This window comes from Sus scrofa, chromosome 4 (assembly GCF_054392235.1).
Source record: "Sus scrofa isolate SSC_HxYL_T2T_F1_AM1 chromosome 4, Sscrofa_HxYL_maternal_Yorkshire_Landrace_v2.0, whole genome shotgun sequence".
Classification (NCBI taxonomy): domain Eukaryota; kingdom Metazoa; phylum Chordata; class Mammalia; order Artiodactyla; family Suidae; genus Sus; species Sus scrofa.
Window position 1 is genome coordinate 104,249,129 of NC_139386.1, and position 25,495 is coordinate 104,274,623.

The 25,495-nt window shown below is 40.0% G+C and overlaps 2 protein-coding genes and 1 long non-coding RNA gene across 6 annotated transcripts in view; 2 read left to right on the plus strand and 1 right to left on the minus strand.

Annotated features, from left to right (window-relative positions):
• Positions 1 to 16,466, plus strand: part of RNF115 (ring finger protein 115) — an 82,982-nt gene extending 66,516 nt beyond the window's left edge. For all 4 annotated transcript variants that reach the window (XM_085023128.1, XM_085023129.1, XM_003481472.5 and 1 more), the window contains 5 exons: positions 5,066 to 5,116; positions 6,306 to 6,378; positions 7,303 to 7,396; positions 9,504 to 9,619; positions 10,573 to 16,466. In XM_085023128.1, coding sequence (XP_084879254.1) covers positions 5,066 to 5,116; positions 6,306 to 6,378; positions 7,303 to 7,396; positions 9,504 to 9,619; positions 10,573 to 10,704 — 466 coding nt within the window. In that variant the 3' untranslated portion in view covers positions 10,705 to 16,466. The remainder of the gene's footprint in view (positions 1 to 5,065; positions 5,117 to 6,305; positions 6,379 to 7,302; positions 7,397 to 9,503; positions 9,620 to 10,572) is intronic.
• Positions 16,467 to 17,327: 861 nt separating this feature from the next.
• LOC146404125 (uncharacterized) lies at positions 17,328 to 17,901 on the plus strand. Its single transcript, XR_014844269.1, has 2 exons — positions 17,328 to 17,425; positions 17,741 to 17,901. It is a non-coding gene; the product is annotated as an uncharacterized LOC146404125 (long non-coding RNA).
• Positions 17,902 to 18,286: 385 nt separating this feature from the next.
• On the minus strand, positions 18,287 to 24,951 carry CD160 (CD160 molecule). The gene is given in 7 exon segments (XM_085020975.1): positions 18,287 to 18,294; positions 20,048 to 20,094; positions 20,096 to 20,119; positions 23,821 to 23,851; positions 23,854 to 24,041; positions 24,654 to 24,657; positions 24,879 to 24,951. Coding segments are annotated over 7 exon segments (375 nt in total).
• Between the last annotated feature and the right edge of the window lie 544 nt (positions 24,952 to 25,495).

Genomic DNA, 25,495 nt, shown 5'->3' on the forward strand with positions numbered 1-25,495 from the left:
CTAATCCTAACAGCATCTTGAGTTCCGATTTCTGACCTCCAAAATTGTGAGAGAATAAATTCCTGTTATTTAAGCTATGCATTATTTGGGAATTTATTATGGCAGCCTCAGGAAACTAATACAGCATCCTTAAGCTTCTTAGAAGCTCAGTTGTTTAACTGAATTATTCTTTGTCTTTAGAGCCGCACCTGTGGCATATGGAGGGAACAGGCTAGGGGTTGAATCAGAGCTGTAGCTGCTGGCCTACACCACAGCCATAGCAATGCCAGATCAGAGCCGTATCTGTGACCTACACCACAGCTCATGGCAATGCTGGATCCTTAACTCACTGAGCAAGGCCAGGGATCAAACCCAAGTCCTCATGGATCCTAGTTGGATTCGTTACCGCTGAGCCACAACAGGAACTCCCCATTTCTTTCTTGTTTTTAGAAAGCTGTTTCTTAGTTTTAGTATCATTTGCCATCTGGAGAGGCTGAGAGTTTTCAGAATTATCCAGTCTTAATTCTCTTTAAACTTTTCGTTCTTTAATTTATTCTTCTCCTTTTGCATTTTAATGCAGCAAGGAGAATCCAAGGGGCACCATCAACATTCCTTCCTGGAGTTCCCATTGTGGTGCAGTGGGTTAAGAATCCAACTGCAGTGGCTTGGGTTTCTGTGGAGGCATCGGTTCAATCTTTGGCCCAACACAGCGAGGTAAAGGATCTGGTGTTGCCACAGCTGTGGTGTAGGTTGCATCTGTGGCTCGGATTCAATTCCTGGCTCAGGAGCTTAATTATGCCACGGGTTGTGGCCATAAAGATAAACCCCAGAAAACAAAAAAACCGTTCTATCTGGAAATATCATTAGCTAGATTATCATCCATTTAATGAGCCACAACTTCTTTCTTTTTTTAATTTATTTTATTTTTTTAATTTTTTGTCCTTTTAGGGCTACACTTGTGGCATATGGAAGTTCCCAGGCCAGGGGTCGAATCAGAGCTGTAGTTGCTGCTCTACACTACAGCCACAGCAACATGGAATCTAAGCCATATCTGCAACCTCCCTCACAGCTCACGGCAATGCCGAATCCTTAACCCAGTGAGCGAGGCCAGGGATCAAACCCTCATCCTCATGGATACTAGTCACATTCGTTTCTGCTGTGCCACAGTGGGAACTCCTACCTTCTATTTTCCATGTTATAGCAGGTATCAACTTTTGGTACTATGTAGCAAGGATCCTTTCCCTCCTGTTTCCAAAAGGATTTTTCTCACTTACCCTTATGTGCCTACCCATAAGTTCCTTAAAAGTCCTCATGCTTCTACATTTTTTCAAGGCTGTTCAAACTTTGCTCACGTTCTCCTCAAAGTCCATTCAACTTCTGCCCTCTGCTGTGTTGCAAAGCTACTCTCATGTTCTAGGTTTTTGTTATAGCTGTATCCATTTCTAGGTATCAAAATCTCTGTCAAAATTATCTGTTGCTGTATGACAAAATTAATTCAGAGCTTAGAGGCTTAAATAACATTTATTATCTCATAGGTTCAGTGGACCAGGAATTTGGGAACAGCTTAGCTGGGTAATTCTGGCCCAGAGTCTTATGTGCTTACATTCAAGACATTGTCTATTGCTGTAGTCATTTGAAGAATCAGCTGGGAAGTACTCAAATTGTAACAAATTTGTTCTGTCTGTTGTCTGGAGGCCTCAGTTACTTATCATATGGGCCTTTCCACAGGACTGCTTGATATGGCACTTTTCCAGAAAAAAATAATCCAAGAGAGAGTGCAAGGAGGAAGCCATAATGCTTTTTATGACCTAGATTTGGAAGCCACAGTTATCCCACCACATTCTGTTGTATAGAAGTAAATCACATTATGGTACTGGCATAGAAACAAGACACCTAAATCATTGGAACAGAATAGAGATCCCAGAGATAAACCTATTCTTATATGATCAATTAATTTAATGACAAGAGAGTCAAGAATATATAATGGAGGAGTTCCCGTCCTGGCGCAGTGGTTAATGAACCCAACTAGGAACCATGAGGTTGCAGGTTCAATCCCTGGCCCCGCTCAGTGGGTTAAGGATCAGGCATTGCCCTGAGCTGTGGTGTAGGTTGCAGACGCAGCTCAGATCCCGCGTTGCTGTGGCTCTGGCGTAGGCCAGCGGCTACAGCTCCGATTCAAACCCTAGCCTCGAAACCTCCATATGCCACGGATGCAGCCCTAGGGAAAAAAAAAAAAAGAATATATAATGGAGAAAGGACAGTCTCCTTAATAAATGGTATTGGAAAAGCTGGACAGCCATAAGCAAAAGAATGAAACCAGACCATTATCTCACACCATACACAAACATTAATTCAAAATAAACACTTGAACATAAGACCTGAAACCATAAAGCTCTCAGAAGAAAATAGGCAGTAAGCTCCTTGATATTGGTCTTGGCCATGCTTTTTTGGATCTGATTCCAAAAGCAAAGACAGCAAAAGCAAAAATGAGCAAGTGAGATTACATCAGACTAAAAATTTAGCTTCAGTACCGCAAAGGAAATCAACAAAATGAAAAGGCAGCCTATTGAATGGGAGAAACCTTTTGCAAATCATTTATCTGATAAAGGGTTAATATTCAGAATATATAAAGAACTCATACAGTGTGTAGCAAGAAGCCAAATGATTAAAAAATGGGTAGAAGGTCTGAATAGACATTTTTCCTAAGAAGATGTACAAATGGGCAGCAAGTACATGGAAAGGTGCTCAGCATCACTAGTCATTAAAGAAATATAAATCAAAACCACAATGAGGAGTTCCCATTGTGTTAAGGATCTGGCATTGATGTGACCTGTGGTGTAGGTTGCAGATGTGGCTCAAATCTGGCATTGCTGTGGCGAAGGCCAGTGGCTACAGCTCCGATTGGACCCCTAGCTTGGGAACCTCCATATGCTGTGGGTATGCCCCCCAAAAGACCAAAAAAACCCAACAAGAAATAACAAGTGTTGGTAAGGACGTGGAGAAGAGAGAAACAGGGATTATACTTAGTATTTTCTAATAACCTGTAAGGGAAAAGAATTTGAAAAAAGATACATGTATTATCTACATCACTTTGCTGTACACTTAAAACAACATTGTAAATCAACTATACATCAATAAAAAGAAAGAAAGAAAGAATATTAAAAAAGAAAAGAGAATGAACCCTTGTACCTTGTATACCGCTTGTGGGAATGTAAATTGGTGTAGCCACTATGGAAAATGGTAGGAAGGGCCCTCAAAAAATTAAAAATAGAACGCCTAGGCGTTCCCATGGTGGCTCAGTGGGTTAAGAACATGACATAGTGTCTGTGATGGTGCAGGATCAATCCCTGGCCTTGCTCAGTAGGTTAAGGATCCAGCATTGCTGCAAGCTACAGCATAGGTTGCAGATGCAGTTCAGATCCATTGTTGCTGTGGCTGTGGAATAGGCCTGCAGCTGCAGCTACAATTTGACCCCTGGCCTGAGAACTTCCATATGCCGCAGATGTGGCTGGAAAAAGAAAAAAGAAAAAACCCTACCATATGATTCAGCAATTCCACTTCTGGGTACTTATCTGAAAAAAACAAAAACACAAATTTGAAAAGATACATGCATCCCATGTTCATTGCAGCAGTGTTTACCATAGCCAAGACATGGAAACAACCTAAGTGTCCATTGATGGATGAATGGATAAAGAAAGAGCTGTGGTGTATGTGTGTGTGTATATATATATATATGTATATATATATATATCTAATAATAATATCATTCAGCCATAAATTAGAATGAAATCTTGCCATTTATGACAACATTGAGTGCATTATGCTAAGTAAAATAAATTATTTATTGTATGATAAAATACAACAATATGATTGTATGATCTCATTTATATGTGGACTCTTAAGTAACAAAAAATGGCCAAGCTCTAAATGCAGAGAACAGATTGGTGGTTGCCAAAGGCAGGGGGTAGGGGATGGGTAAAATGAGTGAAGGGGGTCCAAAGGTACAAATTTCCAGTTATAAAATAAATAATGGGTTCAGCGTGCTTTAATTACACTGCACTATTATTAGCTGTAGCTGAAAACTGTTACAAATACTGTCGGTTAAATATATCTTATAGTGGTTTAGGTGTTGAAGCAGTCATTCTTTTGTCATAAGCAAAACCCCATTTATTTTATGTATGGGTTGTGTCTCCCATTTGTAAACTGAAAATCTCTTATAAAGTTAGTAATAGGAAGGATGTTTGTTTTAGAATTTTCCAAAGAATAAAAAATGGGGATGTAATGTACAATACTGTGGCTGTATCATCAGGAAAATGCAAATCAAAACCGTAATGAGAATATAGTTCATTATAGTTAATTACAGTATTATAGTTTTAATAGCATATTGAATATTTGAAAATTGCTAGGAGAGTAGATCTTAAAAGTTTTCCTACTAGGAAAATGAAATTTTGCCACTATGTGATGATGGATGCTAATTAGTCTTATTACGGTGATTGTTTGCAATATATACAAACATCAAGTCATTGTGTTTTATACCTGAAAAAATAATGTTATCTATCAATTATACCTCAAAAAAAAGTCAGTCACTAAGTCCAACATGCACAATGAAGGAATATTAAAAAACTTGGGAACATATTTTAAGACAAATATGTAATGTAGTTAGTTAGCTATTGTTGAGCTTTTTTAAAAGGGCCCTTTCAATAGTGTCTTGCACAGTGTGTATAATTTTTAGTGTTAAAAATGGAACTACCCTTGTTAGAGGGAGATGAGTCCTGAATTCACTGGCTTAACATCCCTTTTAGCCTCTCATATTACTGGCAGGGATCCAAGGATCATGGTTTGAAAACTAACCATACAATCAGATTCCTTCCCAGCCTAATTCACAAAAATCTATTCATACATAATGTAGCAGAGCTCAGGAAGACAGGCATAATAGCAAAGTGGCACTCTACCAGGTAGCAGCTCTCTATTGTATAACAGTGAAAAGCCATTGTGTTTTGGGGGAGTTGGTGATTAGTTAGCCATGTTTATCTGTAGGATACTTTCATTAGTCTGTCGTCTTATCTATTTTTTTCTCCTCCAATAGAGTACTGCAGCAGATCATTGCAGGATTCATTCCTGGATCCCCATTTTCTTGGTAAGTAAGTAATTCTGTCTTACTCTCCTGGAGTATCATCATATAGGTACTGTATTATCTGTGCCACAGTGAGAAAGAGAAAGAACTCTGTAGGTGAGTAGTAAATAGGTGTGATTGGCAGGCTTTTAAAGACTACCATTGTGTGCTGGAGCCCAGACTTAATCAGAACTTGTTTCTGACTGATAAAAAATTAGTTCAGGCTTATGAGGGCCATTGTGGTCCTACAGGATGTCTAGGCACTGGATGTGCCCGATTCCATTCATATTCAGATCTGAGGGTTGTGCTGAGATGGAAAATGAGATGGTCCCTGCCAGGCTTCATGTTTGATTCGTACATTTCTCATTTAGATCGTATGGGAAGATTTTATTCCTTAAGAATTTCTGAAATTGAATACAAACTGCTTATAACTTCCTTTTTTTCAAAATAGAGTTTTTCAGAAAAACAAAAGGCTTTATTTAATTCAGAGTGACACTTATGTATAGTATGCGTTAAAGATGAAATTTCCTCTTGTATAGATGATTATCTGCCACTTCAGACTGCCGCAGAAGGCTTCTTTGCTCAGCAGGACCTCAGTCCTTTCACACCGTCTCTCTATTTTATAGCCTCTAGTTTATTTAAACAAGTTCCAGCCAAAGAATCTGGATATCTGTCATCCAGGGTAGTGCACCAATAGCTCCAAAAAACAGTGCTGCCAAGTCTCTTGTAATTGCTGTGATTCAGAGGGACTACAGTGGCTGCTTCTGTGCCTGAAAGCTCCTCATTGTTCAAGACCACAGGCAGCCTCTTAGAATGAGGGACGTCTGCTATCGATTTTGGCTGGTCATGAAGGAAAAACTCCTTAAAAAGCAGCTCCATCTATGTTTAATATTCAGTGGGTACAGAGAAGACAAACTTTCTTAACTAACAGGCAATGAGTCATGTTTTTGCTCTGGTTTGTCATATGGTATTTTAGGTAGCTTCACATTTTGTGTTCCATTCAGTTAAGCAAAAATTCCTAGAGAATGAAAGACTACCTCTGGATAATCTGTTTGACCTTGAAATTATTGAGAAATTCTTTGCCACTTGATTCTAGAGAACTAGTGACATTCTGGCTCTGGGAGGGAACAGGGTCCCTCTGCCAGTTTTTTCTGTGGTGTAAGGCGGAGCCTGGCCATTTCATCTAATGCTGTCTGTCTCATCTCACATATAGGAGCGGGATGCTGCACTCCAACCCTGGGGACTATGCCTGGGGTCAGACAGGGCTTGATGCCATTGTAACCCAGGTGAGGAGCTGCCTTTTGAGAGTGTCTGTTCAATGTGTCTCATGGTTCCACAGGCTTCCTGCTTTCCTTCTGCTACTGTCTGAAATGACACTCACTCTGCTTTCTCTAATATTTTGAGCTTGTGGGTTTCCATTTTACTAAGGGGATAAACGGTTTATGGGTTTAGCTCAGTATCCATGTACTTTCGTGGTCTTAAGGGTTTTCTAGAAGATGGCTTCAACTTCAAAGGAAGAAAAGACCTCTATAACAAACAATATTTTCTGTCTTTGGCCTCTTGTTCAATCCTATGAGGATCCTGTTAACAAGTACTTCACAAAAAACAAGGGTCTCCTCACATGTTAAAGCAGAGATTTCTGCTAGATGGAGCAAAGTAGGGGAAGGAAGCAGAGGAAAAAGTATTCCCATGCCATCTGTAATTGTTTACACTTGTTTATTTTAATTGAGTTTTCATTTCCCTTATGGATTACTGAGAATAGAAAGCATGTCATTTATATCCAAGTCTTCTTATAGGCAGTAATTTACCTTTTTCTTGGCTAACCTTATGCTACTTTCCATACTCTCACCTTTTTTTCCTTTCAACAGGATGAAGTTTTTGAACTCATTAAGTATTACTTTTGGTTAAGCTGTAGTTTTATTCATGACATCACAACCCTTTTGTTGCCTCTGAAATTGCTTTATGCCCAGAGGTGGGCCTGGCAATGATGGATCTATCTGTAGGCTTATACTAATGTCACTCTTAAATTGTAAAGCAATTTTGAGTGTTCTGGTAGCAGGCAAGGGCAAACCAAGCCTCATAGAGTCTTGCTGAAGTAAGAGCAGGTAACATTTCTAATAACTGCACTGTTTCTTCTCAGCTGGAGCAGCTCCCTCCCTAAGGATAGTTAGATGTCTATCATTGCTTCTTTTTTTCCTTTTTCTTTGTAGCTTTTAGGACAACTGGAAAACACAGGGCCTCCCCCAGCAGACAAGGAAAAGATCACATCTCTTCCAACAGTGACAATAACTCAGGAACAAGTTGGTAGGTTCATTTTCATACATATTTTGTCATCTTATTATCTTTGTTCAGAATCCGAGCCATTTCCTATTCTAAGATCAAGTGAAGCTGTAGCACTCCTAAAATTCCTACTTAGGTACCAGATATGGGAGGTATCTTCTCCCCCTTCATTAGGGTTAGTTAGCAGGTGATTTCTGAGCAATTATCATGTCCTTTTTCTGGATGCCGTGCAGGAAATAAAGAGCTACAAAGACATGTAAGACTTGATTTCTTAAAGAACTTACTAAGGAAAGCAAAACTCACCAAATGATTGATTAGCCAACAGTATAAAAAGTAGTGTTCAATAGAAGATACTGACTTTGGGGAAAGAGGAGGAGAAAAAAATGGGAGGCTAGGAATTTGTTTCACATCTGTTCTGTATGCATTAAGTGCATTAGACAGATATTGTTTCATTTATAAGCACTGAAAAAACTTAGTGATAAGGGACATTATTTTGGACTGGAAGTTTCTTTCCCCAAAAAATCCAGCTTAAGAGTTAGACGATTTTAAAGACAGGATGGGCCATCTTACAGATAGTCTATTTATGGAAAAGCCTGAACCGGTGTAGGAATGTCAGCATAGACATGGTTTCTCTATAAGGAGAATGACCTCATTAGATCTGAAATAGAATCTGATTTGGGGAGAGGGGAGGTATGACTGGGTAGCAAGGCTGGGGCCTTGTTATAAAGGACCTTGAATCTGGCAGAGTAGTTTGGGCTGAATATTTTAGGTGGTAGGTAAATTTTGTAGTTCCCCAAGTGGAGGAATGAGAGAATTTAAGTGGTCTTTGGGGAAGATTAGTTGGAGGGTATTGTCTTTAAGAGGAAGAGGAAGTAGAAACAGGTGTTTAAGAGGCTGTTGCAGCGTCTAGATGGAGTTCAGATGATCGTGACAATGCTAACAAAAAGGAAAGGGTAGACTTAAATCATTTTGAGGAAGGACTTTCCTCACTTTTTTGTGTAATGGCATGAAGGGGAGGGGAAAGGGTAAAAGATGATTCTAAGATTTTATAACCCTGTTACTACAGAGGTGGTGCTGACATCATCAGGGGTGGGGAAATTGTGAGCGGGCCCTGGTTTGGGTAAGAAGGTGATGTGATGTTTTTAATTTTGAATTTGTTGATTTTGAGATGCAGGCTAAGAATCCAAGTGAAGATGATCTGGGAATTGCTATGAAGTTGGTAGTAGGGAAAATTAGCAGGTAGCAAAGTAGAGGATATATTTGGAAGGTCTGGAGTCAGGACTACTACCTAGGAGGCTGTTACAGTAGATTAGGCATGAGGAGTAAAAGCTAGAATTAGGGCGAGGGTGGTGGGCATGGAGAGGAAGAAGTGAATCTATTAAGTGGTGTTTTATTCCAAATGCCTTGAGTACTATGGAGCATGTAATAATCATGGCCTGGCTGCTGGAGAGGGAGACTAGCTGGTACTACTAGCCAGACTTGGGAAACTTGGAACGCACTGCCTGTTGTACCCAGTTTAGTTTGTAGCCATTTCCTCTCAGAGGAGAGGGCTTCCTGTTACTGGACTTGGAGCCTGAGGTGTGCTTGGGCCTTGCAATTCTGTAGCACCACCTCCTGGTACAGCTTTTAATGAACAGCGTGTACTAAAGGCTTTAGAGTAACCATGATGAAGTAGGATGTGTAATGTGGAAAGTAGTAGGGTAAAAGTGGCTTGAGACCCTGAATGGGAACTGCTAAGATTGCTGAGGAGAGTCCCTTGGTTGTGGTGGACAGATTGCCGGTACATCCTCAGTGGAAATTGCCAGAAGACTGTCACATTTGGAAGATGTTTTTCCTGTTTTCCTTAACAGATAATCCAAGCCCTAGTTCTTGCAACTCTTTCCATTGAGAAGTAGGCCTTATATAGTTCCTGTCTAAGCCGTATTGGAATAGGCCCATTCATCTGTCCTTTCCTATCCCTGTCTGTTAACACCTCTATCCCCACTTTGAAATAAAATTCATACTTCTTGTCGGCCTCCTCCTCAGATGCACTTTGTCTTTGTGTATTCCTTTGGTTGTTGAAGACATTGGGCCAGTTTTTTCTTCCTTCTTTTTGCTTGATAACTTTAAAAGGCGTTTCCTTCTCCAACAGATAAGGGTTTAGAGTGTCCAGTATGCAAAGAGGATTACACAGTTGAGGAGGAAGTCCGACAGTTACCCTGCAACCACTTCTTTCACAGCAGTTGTATTGTGCCTTGGTTAGAACTGGTAAGTATAGGCAGCTCTCATTTGTGACGGGCAGCTGTTCCAGTCACATCTTGGGGGATGGTTCACAGTAAGGTGTAGCTAACAGTTCGTGGAGAGCCAGGCAGATCAGATTTTAGTCCCTGACTAATTCCTAGTAGCACCAGTACTGTTTTTTAGATTATTAATCTATTTGGAACTTCTCTGACCAGGGGTTAGAAAATTATGACCTATAGGTCTCTCTAGCCTACCACTTATTTTTGTAAATGAAATTTTATTGGAATACAGATATGCTTATTTTTTTTACAAATTGCCTATGGCTACTTTTGTGCTATATCAGCAGAGTTGATTAGTTGCAACATAGGTGATATGACCAACAAAGTCTAAAATACTTACTGTTTCTTTTCAGAGAAGTTTGCTGACCCCTGGTCTAGACTATCTCAGGTCATTGTTCCTGTTTAGTTCCGTTTAGTGATAAGTATTAGCTATTGTTAAGTTGCTGGCCTAGAATTCTGTCATTTGTGTTGAAAGTTCTATTTGGGAGATGCCCTGGTGTTACACTGTGGATTCCCGCATGCCCTCTGTGAGAATGCACACCTTTTTTGTCTTTCTACCTGCTGATTCTCAGGATTTCTTTCTTTTTTTCTTTTTTCTTTTTTGGTCTTTTCAGGGCCACACCCACAACATATGGAGGTTCCCCGGCTAGGGGTCGAATTGGAGGTGTAGCCACTGGCCTATGCCACAGCCACAGCAAAGCCGTATCTGAGCCTTGTCTATGACCTACACCACAACTCACAGCAATGCCATATCTGTAACCCACTGAGTGAGGCCAGGAATCGAACCTGTGTCCTCATGGATACTAGTCAGATTTGTTTCTGCTGAGCCATGATGAGAACTCTTGATTCTCAATATTTCTTAAGTGTTTAGTATTTCTGCCTTCCCAGATCAGGCTGTTTACATGCATCTTTCTGTTTCAGCATGACGCATGTCCTGTGTGTAGGAAGAGCTTAAGTGGTGAGGACTCTACTCAGCAAACCCAGACCTCTGGGGCCTCTGCAAGCAACAGATTTAGCAGTGAAAGCCAGCTACATGACCGATGGACTTTCTGAAGCTAAACACCGCATCTGAGCCAGGGCCATGGTAGAGCTCTTATCACAGCTGTTAATTGTATCAAAACAAAAAAATAGTAGGTGGATTTAAGAATCATTTAAGAAACCCCAACCCATAATATTAATTCAATGAGTGTTTTTCTTCTCTAAATTTAAAGTTAGTATCTACAGATGGAATTGTATCCACAACCAAATGCCTCTTACTCCTGAATTTGGAGTGATAATTTTGTAAGTGTGAAACTTAATTATGTGGGTTTCTCCTGCCAGAATAGAATCAGTTCCATAAAGTCTAGCTAGGGTCCTGCTATCTCTCATGTACGTTGTGATGGATGTTTCCACCTCTTTCTGCAGTCTCCACCCTACCATTAGTGTATTTTACAGTAAACACAGTGGGACCAGAGCCCTGGAGTCATACTGACATATAAAGTCCATCTGTTTTAATTGTATAAAAGCATCTACTCTTGGCCACATTAGCCATGATGTGAGATCAGGTTAATTCAGGAATCTAAGACTAATGGTTTTGTTGTTTCTTAAATACTCAGAGAGAAAATCAAAGAAAAATTATGCTGGGAAGGAGAAAGTGGCTTATCATTGTACTCTTCGATTTTCTCATTCTTATTTTTAAAGACTACTCCATAAGATGCAACTTCTGCAGAACCAACATGACATGTCTTAGGAGTCTTATGTTGGTAGGAATCTGATTCAGGTTCCTTTTTGGGAATGAGTTGGACAGCATACATACACAGAAAGACAGATGTTTGAAATCTTTGGTTCTGAGGTTTTTTAATGATCCCTAACTTATTGTATATCCTGGGCACCTTAAAATAATTTCCCTCACAGAAACAATTACTTCATTACTGCTTCTACAGCCAATTAATTGTTTTTAGTAATTCATTCATTGGTCTTCAAGAATTAAGATTTTTTTGTTTCATTTACATTTTCTAAGCCCTTTATCATCTCTGAACCTTTCTGTTTGCTTGGTTCTGGCTATACTTGGAGTCAAACTAATTATTGTGATTGTCCCCAAACAACTTGGCCTAGGAGAGGTAGGCCTTCTTTTTTCCAGCCTAAAAAATATATGCACATGCTCTTTGGCACATTTAAGTATTTAAAGTTTAATAAATGAAGAAGATTAAGAAAGTTATTGAAACTTCAGAGTCTTGAAAATAAATGATGGGGACATGTAACCACTGTTGTTGTACCAAAAAGAGTGACAGAGGGACACCATTTGTGTGGTCATATCAACCCTTCATAGTTTGGAATGATTAGAACAGGAATGCTATTCTTCGGTGAGGCTGTTTGCTAGGAGTCTTTGCTCAGTTTTATTGACTGTCAAACACTAGTTTTAGGGGTGAAGGATGGGGTTAGAGATAATCTTTGTACTTTGCTAGAAGACAGAGGAATGGGGGAGGGAAGAGAGAAAGTGGGAGAGTTTAATTTAATTGCTGAATTAATAGCCTGCCTCTAAAAGTTGTGACCATAAGGTATGATTCAGGTTGGGACCAGAGGGAATAAAGGATGTTTTCTCATGTGCCTCTTATGTTATACCTCTGTAGAGATTGTATCTTCAGAGAATGTGAACTATTTAACTATTGAAATATAGCCCAGAAATACACTGAATACCATTGGTTTTGAATGGGGAGGGGTGATGAGGCTGAGGGGACATGACAGGTATATTATGAATCTTTAATGGCCACTACTTAGGTGGAGAAGGGCTAGGCTGAAATTGGGGCACAGTGCACTTTTTCAGTAGAACAATATCAGCTGCCTCAGAAATGTTATGCCAGCTGGAAATTTTAGTCTGCTTAGTATCTGGAGATGCCAGGGTAGGCAGATGTATTTTTACTTACAACTAGAGAGCTAGAAAGGATTTGAGTAGCTTGACAGAGGGACTCAAAGTACTGGATAGGGATTTAACTTTTCAATATTCAGTATGGCAAATAGCGTCAGTCTAAGTTATCTGAAATTTTCCTCACTTTTTTTGCTCTTTTAGATAGAAGACATGAATCTCTGTTTGTTGTTTCCAAAACCCCTCCTACTTAATGAATCTTTAATGTTTCTTCCTAGAATAGGAGGCATCTTGGGCTTCCAGATTAATTTAGGTAAGGAGTGTATTAGAGTTCTCCAGAAAAACACAACCTATAAGAGATGTGTGTGTGCGTCTCTCTCTGTGTGTGTATAAAAGATTTATTATTAGGAATTGGCTCACATGATTCCGGAGGCTAAGAAGTCCTAGGATCTACAGCCAACCAACAGTTGAGCTGATGGTGTAGTTCTAGTCCAATTCCAAGGGTGTGAGCACTAGGAAAATCGGTGGTATAAGTTCCAATCTTGAGCCCCAAGACAGCCTAATGTTTCAGTTCGAGTTCAAAGGCAGAAAAAGACTGATGTCACGACTCAAGCTGTCAGATGGCAGGCGACTCAAGCTGTCAGATGGCAGGCGTTCTCTCTTGCTAGCAGGACTGTCAGCCTTTTTGTTCTATTCAGGCTTTCAGTTGATTGGGTGAGACCCACCCAATCTGTTTTACTCAGCCTGCTGATTTAGATGTTACTTTTATCAAAAAAATACCCTCATGGGGAGTTCCTGTTGTGGCTCAATGGGTTAAGAACCTGACATGGTGTCCATGAGGATGTGGGTTGAATCCATGCCCTTGCTCAGTGGGTTAAGGATCTGGCATGGCCACAAGCTGTGGCATAGGTTGCAGAAGTGGCTCAGATCTGGTGTTGCCATGGCTGTGGCATAGGTCCCAGCGGCAGATCCTTTTTGACCCCTAGCCCAGGAACTTTCATATGCCACAGGTGCAGCTGTAAAAGGGGGAAAAAGAAAAAGAAAAAAACACTATCACAGAAGCATTTAGAATAATATTTGACCAAATATTTGGGCACTCCTTAGCTCAGTCAAGGTAACACATAAAATTAACCATCACAAGGAGGAAAAACAAAAATGAAAACAACCGAGTGATCCTTATCTTACTTAAGTTTTACCAAGTAGGTCTGCTTTGCTTAGAGACATAAGTATAAGTACTAGGGTTAAGTAGTGAAAGAAATGTATATGGGATGAGGACCAATTTGCTTTGTGCCTCATATGTATTTTTCCCTCTTTAACTAAATTAACCTGGAAGCCTAAGATGCCTCCCATTCTAGGAAGAAATACTGCACATTCATTGGCTTAACACCAGAACATGGCTGGGGTTAAAAATTTATTTCCGGAGTTCCTGATGGCTCAGCTGGTTAAGAATCTGGTGTCGTCGCTGCTGTGGCATGAGTTTGATGCCTGGCCCAGGAACTGCGTGCTGTGGGTGCAGCCCCCAAAAATGTTTATTTCAAGGAATGTCTTACTCTTAAATGTTTTAAACACAGTTTAGATATAGTGCCCAAGGCAGAGGGCTGCATAACCAAGACTTTTCAGGTGTTCATTCCTTTACAGATGGAAAGCTTACAGGAAACTGGAACCTTGCTAGGAGTCAAGGGAGAGATGATTCAGCTTTCCCTCATTATCAAAATGAATAGAAAATAGGTGTAATTTTCAATCTTGGGCCCTTAGACTTGAGGCTTTTACATTTATACTAAATGGCCTACTCTTTGAGTTTCATGCAGAGATAAACAGACATACCTTATTCATGAATGTCTTTTTTTTTTTTCTTCCTTTTGTCCAGTATAGTTTGACATGAGAGGAAATAAAACTATTTTGTTACACATAATTAGGAGAGACTTCCTAGAGATTGGTAGACTTGAAATTTATATAGAACAACTCCTTGCTGGCCTCCAGATGTTTATTGCTTCTTGGGTAGTTTCCAGATGGGTTAGCCTGGCTGGACGGAACTGGGCAGTTGAGTGGGAAGGGCAGAGTGGTGAACATTTAACTGATACCTCCAACATCCTTGAGGTTTCTAAGCCAGTGAGTTGGGAGCAGAGAAGGAATAATCCTGGCATTAAAAAACTAATTTTCCCTCTAAGTTCCCATTGCTAGTTCTCTGGAGAGTTGAGAAACCTAGAGAATCTACATAAATGTGCGTGTGTGTTTATTCATAGACAAATGCATATGTGCACATTTCACTGTAGAGGAAGAAGGGATGTGGTGGGCAGTGAGGTCAAATGAGCAGGGCAACAGCAGAGGGCTGGCACTTCTCTCACTGTACATGCCTCAGGCCCATGTGTTTCTGCAGTTCTCTATTACAGGGCACTGTTGGCTCAGGTAAGCCGACTGTTCTGTGGTGAGAGGCAAAGGGATTCACTGAAGCTAGAAGTCTGGTCATTTCTGAAGGTTGAGGAAAAATGGCTTTGAGGAAAGAGTATTCATCTATTTCTGTGTTATAATTAGTTGAACTCAAACAGTTATCTGTTATTTAAAAATTTTTTTTCTTGGTAAATTATGGATAGCAAATTGACTTCTCACAGGACCTGCTGCACACTTCAGTGTCTTCCTGGTATCAAAGTGCCATTTCCTCAAGGAAAATGCATGTATCAATAACAAAAGCTCATTAGGCGGGCCATCATTGTTTTAAACAACAATAAACAGCCTCTGGGGCTTGGGGAAGTGAAGAGTACTTCAGAGTTGGTTGTTAGAGCTGATTTAGTTAGGCCACTGCCATCTGTGAAGGAAGACAGGTGAAGGAGCTGGGCTGGTGAATAGATATTTGAATATGAGGGAAGAACCCTCTTTGTCTCTGTAGAGAGGTGGGAAGATGAGAGTGCTATTTATGAGAATAAACCAGTAGGGATTTGGGAGTTTGGGGTGAGTGGCAGGAGAGCGTACTCTGAGAGTTCCCAAATGAATTTAACATAAGTTTAGGTTTTTTTATTTTATTTTATTTTTTTAACGTAAGTTAAACGTGAGGGAGCTTAGGGAAAGATTTGGTGGGGTAAACATATCACAGGTGCCTATCCTGTGTGGGGAGGTTGTAACTTAGAGTAATGTCAGTATCTCAGCACTTAGGCTGGGAACCACAGGGCTGCTCCCTGGGTTGAAAATAGAATGTGTAGAATACAATGTGTACAACTGGAGATCTTTTTCAAGATCACAACAGGATCAAAGTATCTCATCCAAAGGACATTATGAGGTTTTGATATCTCAGACCTGTCAGAAAAGTAGGATTACAGGGACTCACTCTCAGATTTTATACATATAAACTTTGTGTTTTGCCAGATTATACTTAGATGGTATCCACAGAAATGGAGCCTATGTGTTGCCTTCCTTTTTCACCTGAAACACTTATGTCTATAAAAATGCAATATAGGCTTGTGGTTCTTAACCTTTTCTTTCTTTTTATCCTTTACCTTTTCTAATAAGCGGTACCATTTTTAAGATCCCAAAGTCAGCAGACTCCATCCCAACAAGATTATAGTTGTATTTTTAGTATCTTTTGATGGAAAAAACACATAACAAAAAGCTGCTACAAGCTTTTACATCAATTTGTCTTTATTAGTCACACCAGGATCTATATATCCAGTTGAAGTATAGTATATACGTATTTGTAAGATAAATGTTATTAATTCAGATTAAAGATAATGCTTATACAGATTTCTTATAATAACTCCATGGCCTTACAGAGGTTCAAATTCCTTGGGTTGTGAATCACTCACATAGATTGAGGTTAAGATGTGTGTCCAGAAAACTGCTTACTCATGTATAGAAATTTATAGTCTTATTTGAAATCACTGATATCAGTATACCTTGAAAGCCAAGATACAAGTATTTCAAATTTCTGTTTAACCAAGTCTTGAGATAAGCAGAATAAATAAAATTAATTCTTTAAAAGTGAGATCTTCGACTTGTTGTTGCTTTGTTTATTCTGCTTAGTTCAAGTAGGAGCTAGTAGTCTAATGTTCTGGAATGTCTTGATAAACTTGGGCAGCAGTCATATGTCCTTTCTGCACATTTTTTATGTAGCCCATAATTAGCATAGCACAATGGACAAAATCTTTTCTTTTCTTTCTTTCTTTTTTTTTTTTTAAGGGCCACACCCGCAGCATATGGAAGTTCCCAGGCTAGGGGTCCAGTTGGAGCTACAGCTGCCAGTCTATACCACAGCTCACGGCAACGCCGGATCCTCAATCCACTGAGTAAGGCCAGAGGTCAAACCCACATCCTCATGGATCCTAGTCAAGTTTGTTAACCACTGAGCCACAAAGGGAACTCTGAAAAAACCTTGCCTATAGTTGGGCATGACTTGTATGTGAAACTTCCAGTGATTGTAAAATATTGAGTAGTTTCAGAAGAGTCTTTGAATAATAAAAAGTAAAAGCCATCTCCAGACATGTGAGCTGAAAATTTAGTTAGTTAAAAATACAAAACTAACATAAAACAGGTAGAGAAAGATTAAAGTGAATGTAATAAAGTGGATAAAGCTTTGGAGGCTTCAGGGTCAGAATCTGAGTGGTTCTCTGTTTAAAATCCAGAGTCTCTTTTGATTCTCAGAGGTGTCTATGAAAAAGAAAATAGAATAGGAAATAGCCTATTGTACAGATAAGTAGATGGAAATAGCACCTCAAAACTTCATTTGCCCAAAGACACATGTGTTGCAGAGCCAGAATCTGAATCCAGGTCTTTTGACTCTATGTCTAGTCTTTTTACCTCCATAAGACACAAAATCCAGAATCCCTAGCTTGAAGTTCAAGACCATCACTAATAAGGGTCTTACCCATCTCTTTCAGCCTTCTCTCTCTCTGCTCCCACAAACTTTAGCTCCCACATTTGGCAGGTCCTGGCCAAGGATCACAGGTAAGGTGTCTGTTTCCTTCTAATGGCTTGCCATTTAGTCCTTGTTTAGTTGGCTGTGTTCCCATCCCTTTATTCATGTAGTTCCCCTTATCAGGAATATCCTGCCTTCACCTCCTTGCTTGACTGTGACAAGAGGTTACATGTCCAAAGAGAGAGATAAGAGGATTTGTGAGTTTAGGGAGAAAAGGCTGCAGTTATCACTTTGACATTTATTTAAAAAGAGAGAAAAATGACCAAAGAGGTTGACAAGCACTTAGTAGCAGCTAGACAGGATCTGGGGTGCAGCTGTCTGCGCTAATCTTCCTCTTCCTCCAGCAGTGCTATGTGGATGCTATTGAATACCAAGGTCTCTTCGTTTCCTCATTTTCTGCCAAGTCAGTTACTGGATCTGGTGCTCTTCTCCTAGCCTGCCTATCTTTGCTTGCTTCCTCTCTCTTCCCTAAACAGTATCAAATAAAAATTTCTTCCAAGAAAAATCGGTGTTCTCATTTTGTTTGACTTGGTTGTTTATTTTACTGTGTTGGAGGGAAGGGAGGACAAGTTCTTCTGGGGTACCACAACACACATGCTTATCGAGTATTTGAGTGAGAATTGTATACCAGCTGCTTTTGTGAAAGCTGTTTTTTGTTTTTTTGTTTTTCAACTGATGACTGAGGTAGGAAGAAAGTCAGGTTTGCTCTGGCAGTGAGGAAAGGACATTTGCCCATCTTATATCCCCCAGATTCTTGGCATACTTAGCATCTCTTCTCCTTTGTCCTATTATTTCTTTCTCTCTGCATATTGTAATGTGAAAGATACCAAGCTAAAGAGAATCAGATTTATCTTGCTGTGACTTTTTTAAAGTTTCCTCTGGCACAAGGCTTACAAAGCTGTAGAAAGAAAAAGGAAAACTTAGAATAGTCACAAAATACCTGATGTAATTCATCCTGAGATGTGTGATTGATAGACCCTTATGACTAGATAAGAAAGGAAAAGGAAAGAAGGGAAGGTATTGCATGTGTTGTGTCTTACTGCTAAAGTTGCAGTGAAATCTACCTGATCCTGGTGGAAGTGGGGAAGAAGCCAACCTTTGATTTCTCCGTGATGGAAGGTAGGACAATCAAGAAATAGATGGCACTCAAAAGTTCAAGGTAGGTTTTCCATGTATGGCACTGAATGACTGGCATGGTGATAGGACAGGAATACTTGTTGAAATTAGTTTCATGAGCCAAGGGAGGCACAAAGATCCAGGAAAGTCCCTCATGCTTTTTGTCACATGTGAGCATGATAACTTTGGGCCTGAGAAAATGTGTGTGCGTTTATTGTACTGAACCCTACCACTTCAGTATAACACATTTGGCAAGTCCTTGCCAAGGATCACAGACAAGGTCTGTTTTCTTTTGATAGTCTGCTATTAAGGGGCTGGAATAAGAGAGTGTTAGGTGGTCTTATTTCTGGAAAAGGGAGAATGGGGAGAATGGTGAAGGAGTTGAGAGAGAAGATGCTTAGCAGGCAGTAGGTAATCACCAGAGCACAGATTTTAGAGTGAGCAGGTCCTGTATTAATTAATTCCTGTGCACTGGGGCAACATTTAACCTCTTTATACTTGTTTACTAGTGAGTAATCAGGGAATGTTTACCTGGATTGTATGAGGTTAGAATCGTCATATGTAAAGTCTAGCCCATCATATAAATTCTTTTATATATATATATATTTTTACATTATAGTTGGTTTACTGTACAGCAGAGCGACCCAGTCATATATATATATATACACACACACACACATATATGTATATACTTTTTCTCAAATTATCCTCCATCATGTTCCATCACAAGTGACTAGATATAGTTCCCTGTGCTATACAGCAGGATCAAAAATTCTTTAAACAAATTTATTAAGAGCCTCCTGTGAGCCTGACACTTTTGGGGGGGGGCGGGGGGGTAAACAAGACAAAGTTCCTGCGTTTATAGGGCTTACATCTGGTGGTATTTCAAACAGTGGTAGTTATTGATTTGAGGAAACCCTAAGTAGGGCTTGGGATTAAGAATACCAAAGAGAGGCAAAAACCTGCATCAGTTACTGATTATTCAAACCTGATGGCAGGTCATTGCAAGTTCCAGTATTTTTATCTGATAGGGAAAACTCTGATCATACTCATAAATGGTGCTCAGAGGACTCAGCTGCAACTGTTTAATATACTCAATCCAGCCATCAGCCTTTCCAGAAGAGATGCAGTGTTTAAAACCCACCTCCAGACCAAGTCTGTTTCTTGCCTTGCTCATCTTCACAGTATAGCCAAACATTTGTTGCCTCAACTTGTACCCCTCTGTTCATCCAGTAAGTAGAGGCATTTGTCTTTGCTTGCCTCTCCCACAGGCTTTCTTTCCCAGTAGGTTTGACCTCCTACCAATGGGAAGTCTGATTCATGTATCTTCCCCTAGTTAGTGTGAAGTCTTGAGTCCCTTTGGACCAGTTTTGCCTTCATACTGGTGTGATGTTTTCCTGTGGGCAGCCGGGGCCTGAGGAGCATTTCCCTGCCCCACTCTAGGCTTCCTTTCCACTCTCTGGAGAATAACCAAGATGTCAAGGTATATATAGCACCCTCATTTTGGGGGGTGCTTAAGATTCTTCTGAACATACCTTGAAGGGCCATCAGGCTGGTGACCAGCATCATCCAGGCCTTGTAGGAAGCCTGAACTGAGAGCATCTTTACTGTGCCAAACTCAGGGCGTTTGTTTTAATCCTGTTACTGTGTAGTTCTCTGTCTCTGGTCCAGGAGAGAATTGATGGATGAGGGAAGGGTTTTGGAAGTCATTAATCGCTCTTTTGCATCCTCTGAGGACATCTTTTTATGATCTCCAAGGATGCCTCTCAGTGTAATCCATTGCCCACATAAGTATTTTTTAACATTTGTGGGTGGTGGTGATGACGTACTAAGCAGCAGTAAATATAGAATCTGTGTGTCACAGTGGGGATGCAAATAGGCCTGCTTGAACGAACTCTAAAGTCTTGCTGGGGAGACAGCTAAAATAGCTTAGTTACCTTGGACTTGGGTGTCCCCACATGTCATTTAAAAACCATCTTCTGCAGTGGGTCAAGCTGTTTCGCCTAAGTTAAAATCTTGGATTTTGTAATAGATCTGAATTTTCATCCACTATTTACTAGCTTAGCAAACTTATAAATTTTCTGTCTAGCCTTATTAGTTTCACCTTCCCAAAGGAACCTTTATTCCCACATTTGGTGAGCATCCATATTTGCTGGCTCTTATACTTAAACACACTGAGAGGATGAGAAAGGTTTTCCGTTTTAGGGAGAACCATCACAAGTAGATTAGAGTGTATTAGGAGAACATGAATGCTGGATTATGAGGCGCAAAGATGGTTGGACTCCCGTTCTATTCTCCTAGGCTTAGCACTGTGCCTGGGATGCACAGTGAGTGTGTTGTGATGAATGAAAGAGGAGTTTTCATTAGTGAGATTAACAGGAAGAGAATATTTACATAAGTAGTAGAATGAAACTATAGAGAACCTCCAGTGCCAGGCTAAACTAATTCAGATTTTGTTACATAGATAGTAAAAAGCCATTAAAACACTGAATGGTGTGTGACATGTACAAATGAGCATTTTAGAAAAATGTCTGGTGGCAGTACAGATTAGAGGCAGAGACAGTATTTAGAGTTGGCGGACAACTTATTAGGCAATAGGACCTGAGGTAGGTGTGAGAGCTAAAAAGGTGAATAAGACATGGGCAGATTTCAAGGAGCTTAGGAGACTACTGTGATATTTTAAGTGCGAGATAATGAAGACAAACCCCTTTGGAAAGAAAGGAATGAACATTGTTAAGAACTTAGTAGTACTTAGTAACTGGCTAGGGGAAGAAAAACGGAGAAGCCAAGGTTTCGACCAAGAATCATGGACAGGAATAGGGTCTCAGGAGGCTAGGCCTGATTTTTGAGTGAGGGGGTGGTAGGACATTCAGGAGCAGAGTCCAGTTGTCTGTGGAAATGTTTAGTTGAAACTGAGCAAAGAGGTTAGAGCTGGAGTTGATGTGTGGGCCAACTGCAAAGAGGTACAGGCTTAAATCATAAGGGTGGGTGACAAATTGGGAGAGATAATAGAAAAGATTGAAGGAGTGGGGAGTGAGTCTTGGGGAATGAATTTTAATGTTTGAGAGATGGGAGATGCAAACAGAGGCAGAGAAGGAGAGAAAAGGACACCCAGAATGGTAGAAAAACCAGGGGAGAACAGAGTCACGGAGGCCAGTAGAGATGAGCTAAGGGAGAGAATGGAAGTGCCTAATGCTAAGCTAGTTGGGTCAGATGGGAAGACACAAGGAAGCAGGGAAGAAAATAGAAATCTGGAGCTCCCTGGTGGCCTAGCAGTTAAGTTGTCACTGCTGTGGTGCAGGTTTGCGCCATGGCCCAGGAACTTACACATGCTGTAGGTGCAGATGAAAAGAAAAGAAACAAAAATCAACCTAGACTGAAGTAGAAAATTTGGATTGACTCCTAACCATAGGAGATAATAAATACATTTGTTAAAAGGCTTTGGGCCAGGTTTTTATGTGGGGTGAGGTGGGTGTAATTTATGTTTTTCTTAAAGTCAAAATGATACTATTTGAAAGTTCATAAAGAAATAGTAGGCCCAGGAACTTCCAGATGCTGTGGGTGTTGCCAAAAAAAAAAAAAAAAAAGAGTAATAACAGTGTCCTTTTATCCTTAGAGACAACCACTGTCAACTCTGAGATGTTTCACCATATTCCCACATAAATGTTAATATTACCGCTTGGTTAACTTGACATTGTCTAATGACTTTCTGTTATAGAAGATGAGGATGTGGTTCTCTTAAACCTCTACCCTTCTCTCCCTCTTTCAAAAATCATATCATAAATTTTAGTTAATTTTTATGTAATTTGGATTCTGCAAGTGCTACTTATTACAGAACCAAGTTGTGTGTATAATTATATATTTCCTTTTGTAAAATTTAGTGTTTTCCCAAGAGATAGTGATCACTTTAATTTTTTTTAAACAGACAGAATCTTTCATAGCCATATCTTTAGTCTTTCATCAGATCTGTCATAGGCCTTCAGAGAGATGAGCCCTCTTTCTTTTGTTCTCTTTGTTTTGTTTTCTTCAGGACAAATTGCCCTTTGAGGCCCTTTTTTATTCTAGAATTTCCTTATCCCTCTTCCCTCAAGCCAGAGCAGTGAAAATGCTGAATCCTAAACTGCTAGGCCACCAGGGAACTCCCTGGTAGCTTCTTAAGAAAGGTCACATGGAAGGCTTTTTTTTTTTTTTTTTTTGAATCATTGTGTGTCTGACACTATCTTTGTTCTTCCCTTATGCTTGATTGGGAGTTCTTGCTGTGGTGTAGTGGGATCAGCGGTATCGCTGCAGTGCCAGGATGCAGGTTAGATTTCTGGCCTGACACAGTAGGTTAAAGGATCTGGTGTTGCCGAAGCTTCAGTGTAGGTTGCACTTTGCAGCTGGAATCTGATCCCTGCCCCAGGAGTTCCATATGTCAGGAGGTGGCCAAAAAAAAAAAAAAAAAAAAAGATTCTTGATTGATAGTTTGGGTATAGAATTCTAGATAGAACATAATTTTCAGTTTTGAAGAGCTGTGCCATTGGTGGGTAACATGGCAACACAGTCACTCTGCTGGGCATATGAGGAAGTCATAGACATAAAGCTGAGGCTGGAGTGTCCATATTTAGGCTGTGCCAAAGTAGTAACAGAGCAGGAGGGCAAACACAAAATGAAGAAAATATGCAGAAATGAGAGGCCTTGCTCCCCCAGAGAGATTGAGACAGTAACTCTTTGGGGTTCTGTTGGCTTTATGGTTGCTGATTCCAGAACTCATGAGGATTAGCTATACTTTTGCTTAATTTTTCCCCCTTTAATCTCTGGCCGTTTGAGTGGGTGTCTGTTTCTTATAACTAAATACTCTTTAAGACAGCCATCTATTTTATCTCAAATCCATCTCCCTGTTCCAGCCTGAAGGCTCAGTGCCTGTATTAAGAAATATAGCCACCTCTCTGAGAGAATGAATTGGGAATCAGGAGTCCAAAATTCCAGACCTCTATCTGCTTTTATTGGCACTAGACAGTGAGTGGCTTTGGATAAGTAGCTTTACCTGCTTGTGATTCAATCTCAGTGTCAATAAAAATGGGATGGTTGCCTCAGAAAGATTTATTTAAATTGAAGACAAAATGAATATTGTTGTATCCATGCTTTGAGGAAAGGCAGCACTTGCCAGTGGGAGTGATGGAAAAGGATTTGAGTAATGGGAAGGACTCTTTTCCAAGAAGACTGCCTATTCAGGACCTGAAATGACTATTTGTCTCCAGCTGTTGACCCTGCTTACTGTCCCATCTGGTGGCATTAGGGATATCAAGAACCCACTTGTGACTAAAACAGAAAAAAATAGCCCCGAAGGTGGATATCCAGCTCTGGCTTCTGGCACAACACTGGTAGGTCCCACTGTCTAATGGTGTGTCTTGATTTATGGTGAACACCAACTGAGATGATGATTCATTGATACCATCTCTTCCAGGATCCTATTTAAATGTCAGTTACTCCAAGCTGGTCTCATGGGAACAGTCGCAAGACTTGTCCATGCACGAAAACAAACAAAAACTGCTGTACTGGCCTCAGCCTCTTCTTTCTTCTTCTTCCTCTTTTTTTTTTTTTTTTTCTTCCTACAGCATGTAGCAGTTTGATGTGGGCTCTCAGACCAGGGATTGAACTTGGGCTGCAGCAGTGAAAACACTGAATCTGTTAAACCACTAGACCACAAGACAACTCCCATCAGCCTCTACTTTCTTAAGCCACACAGTTACTTTCCCTCCTGGAAAGTTGAGCTGAGAATGTGCATTCATCCTGGAATAGGAAGGGAAGTGTTAGCCATGGGAGGCCAGTTTACATGGTAAACTAAATTCACTCACATATAAATGTTGAGGCAGAGATGGGAGCTGCCTCATTGACATTAAATACCACCCTCTTTGAAGAGTAGCCTATATGGGCTATACCCATATCTGAGGGAGACCTGCAATCCCAGTTCTTCATTAATTGTATACATCTAATCCTTGGTATAGCCCAAGAGACAAGTATTATTATTCCCATTTTACAGATAAACTAAGGTACAGAGTGGTTAAGTGGGTTGCTTAAGTTGACAAATAGCGTAGTATCTGTGTATCAAACCTGGACTTCATACATTTATTGTGTGTGAGAGCCTGAGGGCCAGATTACCAGGCTGTTTTGCAACAAGCAGGGGCAGAATGTCTGATGGAGGAGGTTAATAGTATTAGTTGTAACAAAAAAGAAACTATATTTTCACCCTTTCATTAGTGTCAAGAGGAATGAGTCCTTTTCTTCCCCCACAGAAAAAAATCATGGGATCCATCCCTCATGAGTCCAGGATTCTCCCTGATGGCTGTCTCTGGTGCTGGGGATCTTGGAATGGGCTGTCCTCACCAGCAAGCTGGATGTCCACAATTGCCAGCAGAGTAGCCAGGGCAAAGCAGTCTTTGCCAGGTGCCATCAGCATCCTGTATGTTGTGATTCAGATGTTTAGCAAGAATGCTTAATGTACATTTTCTTCATGGAGTTGCCCATACTGGGTATTATCTGTCTTTTACATTTTTGCCAGTCTGATGGATGTAAAATAAGATCTGTCATTTTGCTTTACAAAACTATAACTCATGAGGGGGAGGATGACTTCATAATTTATTGATCAGTCACTGGTATTTCCTCTTCTGTGAACTGCCTGTTCACTTTCTTTGCATGTTTAAAAAAGTAACTTCTAGGAACTTTCTCTATATTAGAGATATTTAACCTATTGCTATTTTTTTTTAACAAATATTTTCTTCCAATTTGTTGTTTGTCTCTTTTATGTTTTTTCCATAAGGAAAATTTACATTCGTGTGTAGTTAAATACATTTATCTTTTGAGTTATCTATGTTTCCTTTATCGTTTACGTTAAGTTTCCCTTAGGCTGAAGTTGTAATTTTTTCCATTTTTTTTTATCTTTTATGTTTATATCTTCTAATTTTAGCTAAGAAAAATTATTCTCATGTTAAAAAACAAACCAA